The sequence below is a fragment of the Schistocerca serialis genome, chromosome 4, assembly GCF_023864345.2.
Source record: "Schistocerca serialis cubense isolate TAMUIC-IGC-003099 chromosome 4, iqSchSeri2.2, whole genome shotgun sequence".
Taxonomy (NCBI): domain Eukaryota; kingdom Metazoa; phylum Arthropoda; class Insecta; order Orthoptera; family Acrididae; genus Schistocerca; species Schistocerca serialis.
In genome coordinates this window covers 741,854,041-741,867,830 of record NC_064641.1, presented here as the reverse complement: position 1 = coordinate 741,867,830, position 13,790 = coordinate 741,854,041, and the positions used below count along the sequence as shown (strand labels likewise).

Below are 13,790 nucleotides of genomic sequence, written 5' to 3'. Positions count from 1 at the left end.
TGTAGCTCAATAAATATTTTCTGATGATATTTATAAAGGCAAAATGTAGGCCCTACCTAATCATTCATTACCTAATCATTCATTATATTACATACTTAAAGGACAGCTGTTGTGTGATGTAAATATATACTTAAGCAGTGTGGTGTATATAAGGACTTGCCGTTTAGGGAGGACAAAACGAAAGCCTTATGAAAAACAGACTATGCATTTAAAATAACAAGCAGGGATGTATATAGGCTATATTACTTACATAGTATTATTATTAACCTCATTGTATTATTTTGTTTTGTACTTTTTTACGTATATATTGTTTGTGTCCATTTCTTTGAAATGGCTTGACAACATCCATACAATATTTATTGTCAACGGATGGATAAATAAAATAAATAAATAAATAAACAAACATATTCTTAGGAATTTTGTACTATTGGCTGGCTCTCTCGTTATCTAGTATAAATCAGTTTGCCTCCAAACCTATTTTACATTGTCGCTCATTCACACTTCATATCCTGTAATCTCCCAGTATGAAGGAGAATCTTGAGTTGGACCTCAAAAGTCAAGTGACAAATTATTATTAGAGAGTTGTAAGTAAACTACGTGTAATTTTATATGCTACGTTAGCTAGTAACAGAGTCATGGATAGGTACATAAAAAGACTGATGATTTTGCTAAGCTTTCAAGTGAATAATCCTTCTTCCAGATACAGAGTAAACATACACACACACACACACACACACACACACACACACACACACACACACACACACACACGTGTGTGCCCTTGCACAGCAATGTTGTCCCCACTGACAGCATATTTTGGCACTGCAACTTGACTGGGGTGAGGGGTTGTGTCAAGTACAGTGGATAGGGAGAGCAAGTTGGTGGGGAGGGGAGGGAGGGCACGAAGAAAATGTGACTAGGAGGGAGACGTAGCAAGTGTACAAGATAGGAATGCGGCACCATAGGCAGTGGGAAGTTGAACAGGGCTTACAGTGATGTAGATGAGGAGATAAAACATAGAAAGAGGAATACTGCAGAGAGAAATGTGTGATTTTAGAATGACTGAAGTGGGGCTCCGATGCAGGATAGAGGTGATTGTCGCTTAGGAGTTAGTGGAGATTGAGACTAGGTGGATCATGGGATAGAAAGATGTATTGCAAAGACAGTTCCCATCAATGTAATTAAGAGAAGTTAGTATTGAAGGGACAGTTCAGATGGGACAGGCTGGAAAGCAGCCATTAAAGTGGAGCGTATTTTACGCTTGGCCGAATGTTCCACAAGTGGGTGATCAAATCTCCTCATGGTGACAGTTTGATGGTAGCCATTCATTTGGGTTTGACAGCTGGTTTGTAACCACGCACCTGGGTTCTCCAGGTGGTATCACCTGTGTGGCAAAGTGTAGGGAGTAGATTTTGTTGAAGGATGACTACGATATATTGTAGAGAAGGTGCAGTGGAATATGACTTTGGGAGAGAGATGATAGATTTTGGGTAGGATGTTCCTCAGTTCCAGGTGCATTATTAAGTAGTCAAAGCCTTGAAGAATATGATTAAGTTGTCCTAACCCAGGATGAAATTGGGGTTTGTCGGAGGATGTGTGGAAAGCACAGGAAATTTAAAATGCTTTTTTATTCCAGTCTCTGATCACAATATGAATTTTTTAGACGATGCCCGGTTTCAGTCTGTAATGACCATCCTCAGATCTTTTTTACACCATCTCCTAAAGTGATACGATTATGTCGCAGTTGGTGACACATGAAATTTGCTTGCAGCTAGGTTTGGAGGCTAATGCCTGTCAGTGAAGGCCTTAGCAAGACCTTGAGTGCACTGGGTGAGGGATTTTTTGGACTCTCACTATAGCTGCGCTGTTCATGTGTGATCAGACTGTAGAGGAGGCCATTTTTAGTGTGGAAGGGATGTCAGCTATCAGAATGCAGGTACTGTTGATGGTTAGTGGACTTGATGTGGATAGTAGTTAAGTTTTTAAGGAGCCATTGGAGATGTGGATGCCAGATGACAGGGAAAATGGCAGCCTGAGGTGAAACAAATGACAGAGGTGTTGTGACCATAGAGGGATAAGGGTAGGCTCTCTTGGCCATGGATGCATATTATGTTATCAGTGACCCTAAACCAGACAAAATTGGAGAATTTGGGTGGGTAGGTAAGTTCCTCAGGTGACCCATAAACAGGTTGCCTTTGAATGACATCATGTCGGCATTCATGGCCATGTTGCAATAATATTTTTATGTGCTCCCCTCGAAAAAGAAATATTTGTGGATAAGGGTGTAGTTTTGCACAGATCTCACTAAAGGCCTTCGTAGACAGGTATTATCTTCCAAAACTAGTCCTTAAATGGATTTTCCATGCTATATAAACACAAGCCATAATTCTCTGACTATCTCATGAGTCAGTTGCACTGGGGTGTTTTCTTCATTGCCCAATACCACCTTGAACTTAACAACTTAGCCGTATCCTTCTCACTGATTTTTTACTATGTATCATTGTGCCTGGAAATAAGGAATATCCCCCCCCCCCTTACAAGCTTTTCACCCCTCCTAAAGTCACATTCCATCACCCACCCAGTCTCCAGTACTCCAGTATATCATAGCTGTCCTTACGCCACACCTGCTCTCTACCTTTTACAGCAAGTGTTGCGCCATAATGGAACACTCAGGTATAAGACCTGCCTCATGCACCAACCCAGCAGATCCTACTGCAGTTCCATCACCGGCATATCATATTCTATCAGAGGCAGAGCCACCCAAATCAAAGTCATGTCATATGTCAGCTCTGCTGCAACTTCTGCACAGCCTTTTATATAGATGTGACCACCAACCAGCTGCCTGCTTGTGTGAGCAGCCACTGCCATACTGCAGCCAGGAGCGGAATTGATCACCCAATGGTGGAACATGCTGTTGAGCACATTCTGCTAGGCTTCAATGGCTGTTTCACAACCCATTCCGTCTGGTATCTTCCCCCCCCCCCCCCCCCCCCCCCCCCTCCTTCCTCAATACCAGCTTCCCTGAATTACGTAGATGAGAGTTGTCCATATGACAGATCCTTTGATTCCACCATCACTGCTTTCACCTCTGACAATGTTTGTTGATGTGAGAAGTGGTAATGTGCCTAGCAAGGCACTTTACTGTTCAAACTAATTTTTCTATTTATCGCTGTTTTACCTTAAATTTATTGATGGTTCTGGAAGATCAGAGAAAATGTTAACTGGACTCTCGTTTCTAGTGAACAGCTCCTGAAATTGTCCATCATGTTTCTTCCTTTTACATCACTCTATTAAAGAAAAAGCAGATAAAAGTTAAAAAAATGAAATTTTAAGGCCAGTCTAGGTTTGTCACAGATGAACAAAATCTTTTCTCACAAAATTAAAGCCAGCCGGAGTGGCCGAGCGGTTCTAGGCGCTACTGTGTGGAACCGCGCGACCGCTACGGTCTCAGGTTCGAATCCTGCCTCGAGCATGGATGTGTGTGATGTCCTTCAGTTAGTTAGGTTTAAGTAGTTCTAAGTTCTAGGGGACTGATGACCTCAGATGTTAAGTCACTTAGTGCTCAGAGCCATTTTGAACAAAATTAAAATATTTTAGTAAATCATTCAGGAGAAATGGCTAGGGATTTAATGAAACTGAATATTTATGTGAATTCCAAGTAAGACTGGATACCTACAGCAGCCAAGAACTTGTAGCAGGTTTCTTGGTTTTAGAGATCTCTGACCACTAGATCAGCCAGATGCTGTCAAAGGACATAAATTCACTCACACAGAATACAGATTCTTGCACATGCCTAAAAATCGCTGTAATTTAACTAGGTGAAAGTGTGCCTACAGATCTTAGCAGTGGTGGTAGTTAACAGCTGTAGCTGATGAGCACTGATTGGCCAGTACTGAAGCATAAGGAAGCCATTTCATTTGGCTGTGAGAGAAATTATTACAGCATAAGCTCCCATATCTATAAAGAAGTCTGTGAACATTGGACCAGTCAGGTTTCATCCTCTGATGATGATAGTGGCTGTGATCCTCAAAAGCGTTAATTGTAACTTTAATTTGATGTGGCTTATTTTATGAGAACTTTTGACAAACAATTATTTTTTGGTAATGATTGTGACCACATTATCTGCTTCCACTGTGTATATTTGAAAGTTTCAAAGACTTGATGATCATTCCTAGATGTGTCTCTAAACATAATGTAATTGGGTAGACAAAAAATCTGCTCACCAGGAGAATACATGTAAAAAAAAATGTTTTACTTATTCAAGCTTTCAGAGCCAGTGGCTCCTTCCGGCAGAAGGATTGAAGGGGAAGGAAGAGGGTTGAAGGAAAAGGACTGGAGAGGTTTAGGAAAATGGATAGAGTTTGGAAAGGTCACCCAGAATCTCGGGGTCAGGGAGACCTACCAGATGGCATGAGAAAGAAAGACCCAACAGTCTGTCTTTCCTTCTCATCCCATCCAATAAGTCTCCTTTGACCTGGTATTCTGGGTGACTTTTCCAATCTCTACCCATTTTATTAAACCTCTCCAGTCCTTTCCCTTCACCACTCTTCCTTCCCCCTCAACCTTTCTGGCAGGAGGAAGAGCCACTGGTTCTGAAAGCTTGCATAAGTAAGCTATTTTTCTTATGTGTGTGTTCTCCTGCCACTGTTTGGTGAGTAGATTTATTTTTATCTGCCCAATTACATTATATTGTCAAAATTGATTATTTTTATTGTTATATGTCACTCTAAACAGTATCACTAGCTACCAACAATGTATTAGTAAGGCTCTTTTTAATTCCAGTTTTATGTCTTGAAGACATTCGTATTTCATTCCCATCTATCTGTTCCTTCCCCTTTCTGTTGATGTTCCTCTTTTGTCCTCTTTCCCCCTGTCTTTCACTGCCCACTCACATTATTCTGCTCTCAGATGTAATCTCTCAGTGTCAACATGTATTGCCTTTGCAATTGTTTTGCACTATTACTTTAATGTTTCATTCTTACAGTTTGTAATTCATGTGACGTTTTACATGACTGCAGGTGTGTGCACATCGGTATATGAAGAATGGAACTGACTACCAGTGGGGACAAGGATTGTGTTACACATTATCACAGTACTTGGATTATGACAACAGCTGGGATCCTTGTAAAGGACGGCCAACTAACAAGTATATGCCACATGATATTTATGATCACATTGTTTAGAGGCTAATAACGATTAAACACCCTTTTAACATAACAGGCAAAATGAGTAGACTTGGAATGAGTGGTCATTTGTTGTATCTGAAAGGGCAACAAAATATAGGAAAGTGTTCTTTATGTAGTGACTGTAAAAAAATTTTCATCAGCAGCAATTTAAATTGTCATTTGATACTTTTTAGTCACATATTACATTGTTAAAAGAAGCAAATACATTTATGTTCCTTTTAATGGCTTACTCTTATTAGCATCACTTGTGAAAAGCACATCTGAATTATGATTCTTCAGAGGGATATTGATTAAAGGTGTACATTACTTTGTAATAATATAATAATTTTCATACAACTACCGAATCCAGGACTGATGTAAAAAAAATAAGTTTTATTTAAGAATAGATTAAAGCCAAGTTCTTCATCTGTGTTTTAACACTGCAGAGTTTTATGATAATTATGATCATTATACTCCACTGAATGAAGGAGAATATTGATTTTGTAGCATGTTTGGCTGTAGCCACACAGAGAGTAATACAAAGTCATTGCCAGGTGTTCATGTAGTAAATAATGTTAACTAATTTGTGTAATATTTTGATATCTCTTATTGTTAGTGGGTTAGGTTTGTATGAATGTGAGTAATTGAAAGTAACTAAGCTGTTATTCACAGAAGCATCAAATAATTTTAGATATATAATTATCAGTTAGAAATGATAGCTTAGAGAGAGAAAGTCTAGTCAACTGGGAACCCACTCTGTGGAGCTGGAAGATTGTGGAACATGTGGCAATGGAAAAGCACAGAGGATAAAATATTTACTACACAAAAAGTTAAACAAAATACTTCAACAGTGTCCAAAGACACATTTAATATGTAATTGCTCGTGTCATTTAGTCACTGTTTAGTCACTCAGCATTAAACATGGAAACGTAGACACAGAAAAGGACAGTTACTGAATGATTAGCTTTTAATATGGGAAAAATCTGTTGTAAAGATAAGAATACTGAACAAAGATGGTGTTATAAAACCTGAGTGGAAAATTAATGATTGTTCAGTTTTTAAAAGTGCAGCTACAAAAACAGTCAGCTTCTACTGCAACAAAAGACAAGTTAAAATAAGCCACAAGAAAAGAAACTTATGTAAAGATACAGTCTTTAAAATAAATAATATATTTGTAACTTTTGTGCCAGTATTCTCTGTGGAAACTACATAAAGGTAAAGGGATGCACCAAATAAGCAAAAAAGATATTATATAAAAATGTAAAATGCGATACTACGCAGACAAATGAGAAAAGTGGGCAACAAGATCTATGAGAAGATATGGCATCCATATGGTGATTATACACTGAGGTGACAAAAGACATGGGATAGCGATGTGCACATATACAAATAATGGTAGTATTCCTTATACAAAGTATAAAAGGGAAGTGCATTGGTGAAGTTGTCATTTGTACTCAGGTGATTCATGTGAAAAGATTTCCAATGTGACTATGGCCAAAATAATGGGAATTAACAGATTTTGAACGCAGATGGTAGCTGGAGCTAGAGGCATGGGACATTCCATTTCAGATATTGTTATGAAATTCAATATTCCAACATCCATAGGTTCAAGACTGCTGAGAATACCAAATTTGAGGCATTACCTCTCTCCACAGACAACTCACTAACTGCCAGCCTTAGCTTCATGGCCGAGAGCAGCAGAATTTTCCTAGAGTTGTCAGTGTTAACAGACAAGCAACACTTCATAAAATAACTGCTGGAATAAATGTGAGACGTACGATGAACATATCGGTTAGGACGGTGTGGTGAAATCTGGCATTAATGGGCTATGGCAACAGACGACCCACACAAGTGCCTTTGCTAACAGCACATCGTCAACTGCAGCGCCTCTTCTGGGCTTGTGACCATAATGGAAGACCCTAGATGACTGGAAAACTGTGGCCTGGTCAGATGAGTCTTGATTTCAGTTGATAAGAGGGCTCAAGTATGGCACAGACTCCATGATGCCACAGGCCCAGGTTGTTAACAAGGCATTGTGGAAGCTAATGGTAGCCCAATACTGGTGTGGACTGTGTTTACATGGAGTGGACTGTGTCCTGTGGTCCAGCTGAACTGCTCATTGACTGGAGTGGTTATGTTTGGGTACTTGGAGGCCATTTGCAGCCATTCGTGAACATCATGTTTCCAAACAATGATGGAATTTTTATGGATGACAGTGTGTCGTATTACCAGGTCACACTTGTTCATGATTGGTTTGAGGAACATTCTGGACAGTTAAAGTGAATTGTTTGGCCACCCATATCACCCGACATGAATCCCATCGAATGTTTATGGGTCATAATTGAGAGGTCAGTTCGTCCATAAAATTCTGCACCAGCAACACTTTCACAATTATGGACAGCTGTAGAGGCAGCATGGCTCAATACTGTTGCAGGGGACTTCAGATGACTTGGTGAGTTCATGCCACATTGAGTTGCTGGACTACGCTGGGCAACAGGAGGTCCGACAAGATATTAGGAGGTATCCCATAACTTTTGTCACCTCAGTGTATGTCAGTGGCCATGTGACTAATCTGCAACATAATAGTAATAATCTTAGTGATGATCATGGCACGATGTTATATTTCTCACTCTTAAAACATGTCTCCCCTTCCATATTTTCTCACTTATCTCACATGGGATTCATCCTTTGTAACTTGATATATCTTTTTCATTGAATATGTCAGCTCTTTATCTCTTAATATTTTTGTAACTTAACCCTGATTGTTTAGTGCCATTTCTTATTTCATTCATTTAAGGTTCCACTTGTTTTGTTCTGAATTAACTCATTACAACTCAGTGAAATTTATTTTTAGGTATTTTTCAGGATTGACAAGGTTTTAAAGATATAGATTTAAAATTTGATATATGGCCTGAAAATCAAAATTAAAAGTAGAATTTAATTTTGGCATTAGATGTGTGCATGTGTCATTTACTTAATTTTAAATTGCCGCTTATGTTTTCAGGGCTCATGAACAGTTTGGATATTGTCAAGCTGGCACAAGTGGTCTCCTTCTGGAAGATGACACAGCTGTGATTGGCACTCCTGGGCCATACACATGGAGAGGAACAATATTTGTAATGAATATATCAGATGATTTTCTTAATCGAGACAAGACGTTTTACTTTGCACCATTGCAAGACAGTGGAGACAAGGACGAGATGTCACCTGTTGCCAAATACAGCTATCTAGGTGCATTATGATATTCATATGTAATTTTAATAATTATAAAGCATTCAGAAAAGTGTAAGGTCTTAGGCTTTCATGGCTAGTGTCATTTAGAATAAAATAATTTTGGGTATTGTGCAGCATCATTACAAACCGCTAAAGCAACTAAATTGCCGATGTTTTGAGTGACTCACTGCGGTCCTCTTCAGGAGGATTCACTGCCCTGGAGAGGGCTGCAGCAAGTTGGTGAAAATGCCAAAAATTTTGTTGCTTCAGTAGTTTATAATGTTGTGGCCCCATATCCAAAATCATTATTCTCAAAATTCACAAACACTTGAATAACAGAGATGCAATCAACATAATTGATGATCATAATTATCCCAGCAGGCACTTTAATATTGAAATATTGAGGTATGTTTAGAACAGTGAGACAGAATATCAGTGACAAACAAAAAAGTGTTATTTGCCATCATAATGTCTTGTTGACTTAGATACTCCCTGTCCTATCAAATTCTGTCAAAAATCCATATCTTCATTTCTGTTTTACAGACAGAGAAATCATAGGTTCACCAATATCAACTTTTCTGTGGCCCTATCATTGCATGTGTGATAGAATAACAAGTGATGATATGGAAAACATTTGCATTATCACTGAATTTGTGCTGATGAGTATATTATTCCTGGGGGTACTTTCGTTCCATCATTAGAACTACAAGAAAATGCCTGTTTTTCTCACCAGGCACATTTTGCGTTGTTGAGGCAAAACATCATCAGTGGTCTGTAATTAGAGATATTTACCATTTTATTTGCTTTTAATATCAAAAACAGTCCATTAACAATTTGTTGCTTTTTACTTACAATGATTTCTGCTTGGTTTCTCTCCTACATAAGGAAATGACATCTGCTAGCACATCCTGATGTAGGTGAGAAACCAAGCAGAAAACACCATAAGTAAAAGCCAACAAATTGTTGATGAACTGTTTTTCAATCTCAAAACCAAGTCAGATTGTAAATATCTTTGGTTACAGACCACTAATGATGCTTTGCCTCAATAAAGTGAAATCTGTCTGGCAAAAAAAAAAAAAAAAAAAAGAAAAAAAAATGCATTTTCTTGTAGTTGTAATGACAGAATGAAATTACTATCAGCAATTGGAAAGCACCTACAGACAATATGGCTATAAAAATGAAGAATTTAAAGACAATATTTTTGAACAGAATTTTGGATTGAAACTTCCTGGCAGATCAAAACTGTGTGCCCGACCGAGACTCGAACTCGGGACCTTTGCCTTTCGCGGGCAAGTGCTCCACCAACTGAGCTACCGAAGCACGACTCACGCCCGGTACTCACAGCTTTACTTCTGCCAGTACCTCGTCTCCTACCTTCCAAACTTTACAGAAGCTCTCCTGCGAACCTTGCAGAACTAGCACTCCTGAAAGAAAGGATATTGCAGAGACATGGCCTAGCCACAGCCTGGGGGATGTTTCCAGAATGAGATTTTCACTCTGCAGCGGAGTGTGCACTGATATGAAACTTCCTGGCAGATCAAAACTGTGTGCCCGACCGAGACTCGAACTCGGGACCTTTGCCTTTCGCGGGCAAGTGCTCCACCAACTGAGCTACCGAAGCACGACTCACGCCCGGTAATTTTGGATTGTTCCTCAACAGCAGCTTCACATTCGTTTTATTAACTTTAGTAGGGTGGTCTTTGTTACAGTATTTTGTATGATTGTATCGCCTGATAAAAGATGTCAGTAGCAGCTAGCATTGAATTGATTGTACAGTGAATTTGTAATACCTTTGGACTGGTAGCTTGTAGCATTGTAGTGAAATTGCCTTTGAAAATAATGATTTTGAATTCAAATTGTCTTTCACATTTAGTTTCAATCCTGAGCAGTTTAATTAGACCCACCTCCGCAAAAGCTTATATCACCCATTTCCATCCCGATGATAGCAATGATTGAACATGACCCTGGCTTCAACAGGCGCTGTAAGCATCAAGAATCTATCATGATCCATAACTACGCAACAGTGACTCACAAAAGATTGGTTGTTTCATAGTGCAAAATATTTTGCACACCCCTTAATGGCATTCTGTGTGTCCTCCATGGAGTTTATATCCCTCATTCTCACTGTACTGTCCATGCCAGAGCCCACAGAACCAGTCTGCTACTACAGAAGATATACTTTCTGTCATCAGTTTCTTTCATGAAGTTAACAACATACTTGGAAATATTATCTTCTGTCACCCAGACTAGGAAAATATGATAAATTACACTTCAGCACTATTTGGGAGTTGTGATATTCATAGCCTTTGTTGGGCTGGCTGCTTTACCTACTGCCCGATGCTTAAGTAAAGCATATTGAATCTAGCCTGTCTAGTGTACAAAATATAAACACTTGTACAGGAAATGAAGAAATTTGATTGCTTGGCACAGAAAATAGAAACTTATTAAGAGTCAGCTGCTTCAGAGAATTTTTACAAATGTGTAGAATCTTCTCTTCAGGTACAACTCTGATTTAGTGTGAACCAAGTAACTAAATGACTCAGGAACGCCTCTCTGAAAAGCAATAGATAACAAGTCCAAGAATAAGTATATTCCTAGCAGAAATAAAACAGCACCTCTGGCAGATAGTACGAAAAATGTTTTCATAACTGCGATGTAAACAAACACACATACGCAACACAACATGACAATGCACAAGGGAGACAGTAATCTTGGTCGCTAAATCAGCCCCCCTCCCCCTACCCCCACGCCCTCTCAACCTCCTCCACCTCCTCTGGAAAGGCAGAGTGCCAAACAGAAAGCGTGCTGGGAAATGCATGCATCATCCTGATCATGTATTGCATTCTGGAAGAGGATCTGCATTGGGTGGTGTAGGTGCTGACACCGATGGTGATGCTGGTACTGGTGAAGCAGGTTGTAGCCATGGTACTTCTTTTGGTCGTACTTCCTGGAAACCTCTACAAGTGTGATATGTCTGTAGAAACATTAGAGGACGTACTGTGTACTAATAAGTCCAGAGTGTGTGCTCCTCATTGTAGGACTCTGTGTGGACCTACATACAGTGGCTGAAATGACAAGTTGATTTCATCCGTATGGAGCATGATGTGTATACATGTTACCAGCTGGGAGATGTGCCTTGTCACGAAGCTTGGCAAAGGTGGATCTATTAAATCTATTCCCTCAGCTGACAAGCAAAATCACAGTAGTTGTGGAAAGCCGGAAGGGCTACACATCTGCAAACTCTGAAGTCACAGTGCTTTGCTGTAAATTAGTTCTGCCATGAGGAATCTAAGTCTGGCTTGTACGTACTCCATAGAACAAGTAAACTATTGGTAGAGCCGACACTGTTCTCTAAAGGCTGTTTCGTGACTCATGAGTGCAGCCTTTAGAAAACAGTGTCGGCATTATATTATACTGTTATTTGCTGGATGGTAGCATGTGGTCTTGTGGTGAACAGAATTTCAGAATTTGTTGATCTGAGCAAACAGATCTGATTCAAACTGGCAGCCACGATCCATTGTGACATATAGTGGACAACCAAATTGAGAAATCGAGCTTGAAATTAAAGTGGAGGCTAAGGTTTCTGTGGAGATATTATCAGCTGGCACTGCTTCTGGCCAGCAAGTAAAATGATCAGTCGTAGTTAGAATGTAACATTGTTCTCATTCCATGTAGCCTTTCACGACCGGCGTCTTTATCAGTAAACTCTTCCGGGCTAAGTTGCCGTGGTCGATCTGTAGAACTTCTTCTCCCTGACCTTTCATTCTCAACTACGGAGAACATCTTCTGAGGTGAGTCGACGACTGGCTGCTAGGAGCTGGGGCCGCTGCTTATATAGAGATCGTAGGTGGCACCACCACACGTCATGTGGCGTTGATGTGCAGCTATCTCTGGCTATCGTCTGTTCTCTCGATTGCAGGCAATCGATTGTCACGTGATTGATGCAACGTCGACCGCCATATCTTATCCAATTTTAATCCTTCTTCTTTACGATTAAAATTGTATGGATGTTTGTGGATTCCAATTGCCTCTCTACACATACGTGTATAATAGTGCGACGTCCTCGCTAGCACGCTTGTTTCACCAAATTTTATTTTGTGATCTCCATTCTTAAAAACATGTTCCGCTACTGCCGATTTGTCGATATGTCCCAAACGACAGTTTCTTTTGTGCTCCGTCAACCGTGTATTGATGCTTCTTTTTGTAGTTCCTATGTAAACCCTGCCACAACTACACGGAATTTTATATACCCCTGGGGTGGCTAGGGGGTGACGAGCATCTTTTGTCGATCTTAGGCATTCACTAATTTTCTTAGTAGGTCTAAAAATGGTCTCTACCTGAAACTTGGCTAGTGGATAGGGCCAATAAGGATTGTGAACCAGGCTACTTACAAGAAGAACTAAATCATTTACGAATGGCCTTTGCGAAAAATGGTTATACGAAAAACGAGATTAACCGAGCACTTCACCCAAATAGAAAAATGCCTAAAAATAAGAGACAGCAACAACCATCAGCTGGAAAAGTATTTCTTCCGTTCATCCTTAATATCACGGATCACATTGGAAAAGTACTAGCCAAGTTTCAGGTAGAGACCATTTTTAGACCTACTAAGAAAATTAGTGAATGCCTAAGATCAACAAAAGATGCTCGTCACCCCCTAGCCACCCCCGGGGTATATAAAATTCCATGTAGTTGTGGCAGGGTTTACGTAGGAACTACAAAAAGAAGCATCAATACACGGTTGACGGAGCGCAAAAGAAACTGTCGCTTGGGACATATCGACAAATTGGCAGTAGCGGAACATGTTTTTAAGGATGGAGATCACGAAATAAAATTTGGTGAAACAAGCGTGCTAGCAAGGACGTTGCACTGTTATACATGAATGTATAGAGAGGCAATTGAAATCCACAAACATCAATACAATTTTAATCGTAAAGAAGAAGGATTAAAATTGGATAAGATATGGCGGTCGACATTGCATCAATCACGTGACAATCGATTGCCTGCAATCGAGAGAACAGATGATAGCCAGAGATAACTGCACATCGACGCCATGTGACGTGTGGTGGCGCCCCCTACGATCTCTATATAAGCGGCGGCCCCAGCTCCTAGCTGCCAGTCGTCGACTCACCTCGGAAGATGTTCTCCGTAGTTGAGAATGAAAGGTCAGGGAGAAGAAGTTCTACAGATCGACCACGGCAACTTATCCCGGAAGAGTTTACTGATAAAGACGCTGGCCGTGAAAGCCTACATTGAATGATTCGACGCCTCTACGGGGAGGAAATGTCAACTAGGGTATGACGACTGGAGAACCTACACAAGAAGAAAGGTCAACAACTTTTCTCACTCACTTTTCTGCTACGCTGTCGTGATACCGGTATAGTTCCCAAGTTTTTAAAAGTGAGAAGAATG

At 40.0% G+C, this 13,790-nt stretch overlaps 1 protein-coding gene across 4 annotated transcripts in view; it reads left to right on the top strand.

Annotated features, from left to right (window-relative positions):
• LOC126473263 (integrin alpha-PS1) overlaps positions 1-13,790 on the top strand; it is a 595,899-nt gene that overhangs the window by 487,524 nt on the left and 94,585 nt on the right. For all 4 annotated transcript variants that reach the window (XM_050100213.1, XM_050100212.1, XM_050100211.1 and 1 more), the window contains 2 exons: positions 5,019-5,146; positions 8,170-8,396. In XM_050100213.1, coding sequence (XP_049956170.1) covers positions 5,019-5,146; positions 8,170-8,396 — 355 coding nt within the window. The remainder of the gene's footprint in view (positions 1-5,018; positions 5,147-8,169; positions 8,397-13,790) is intronic.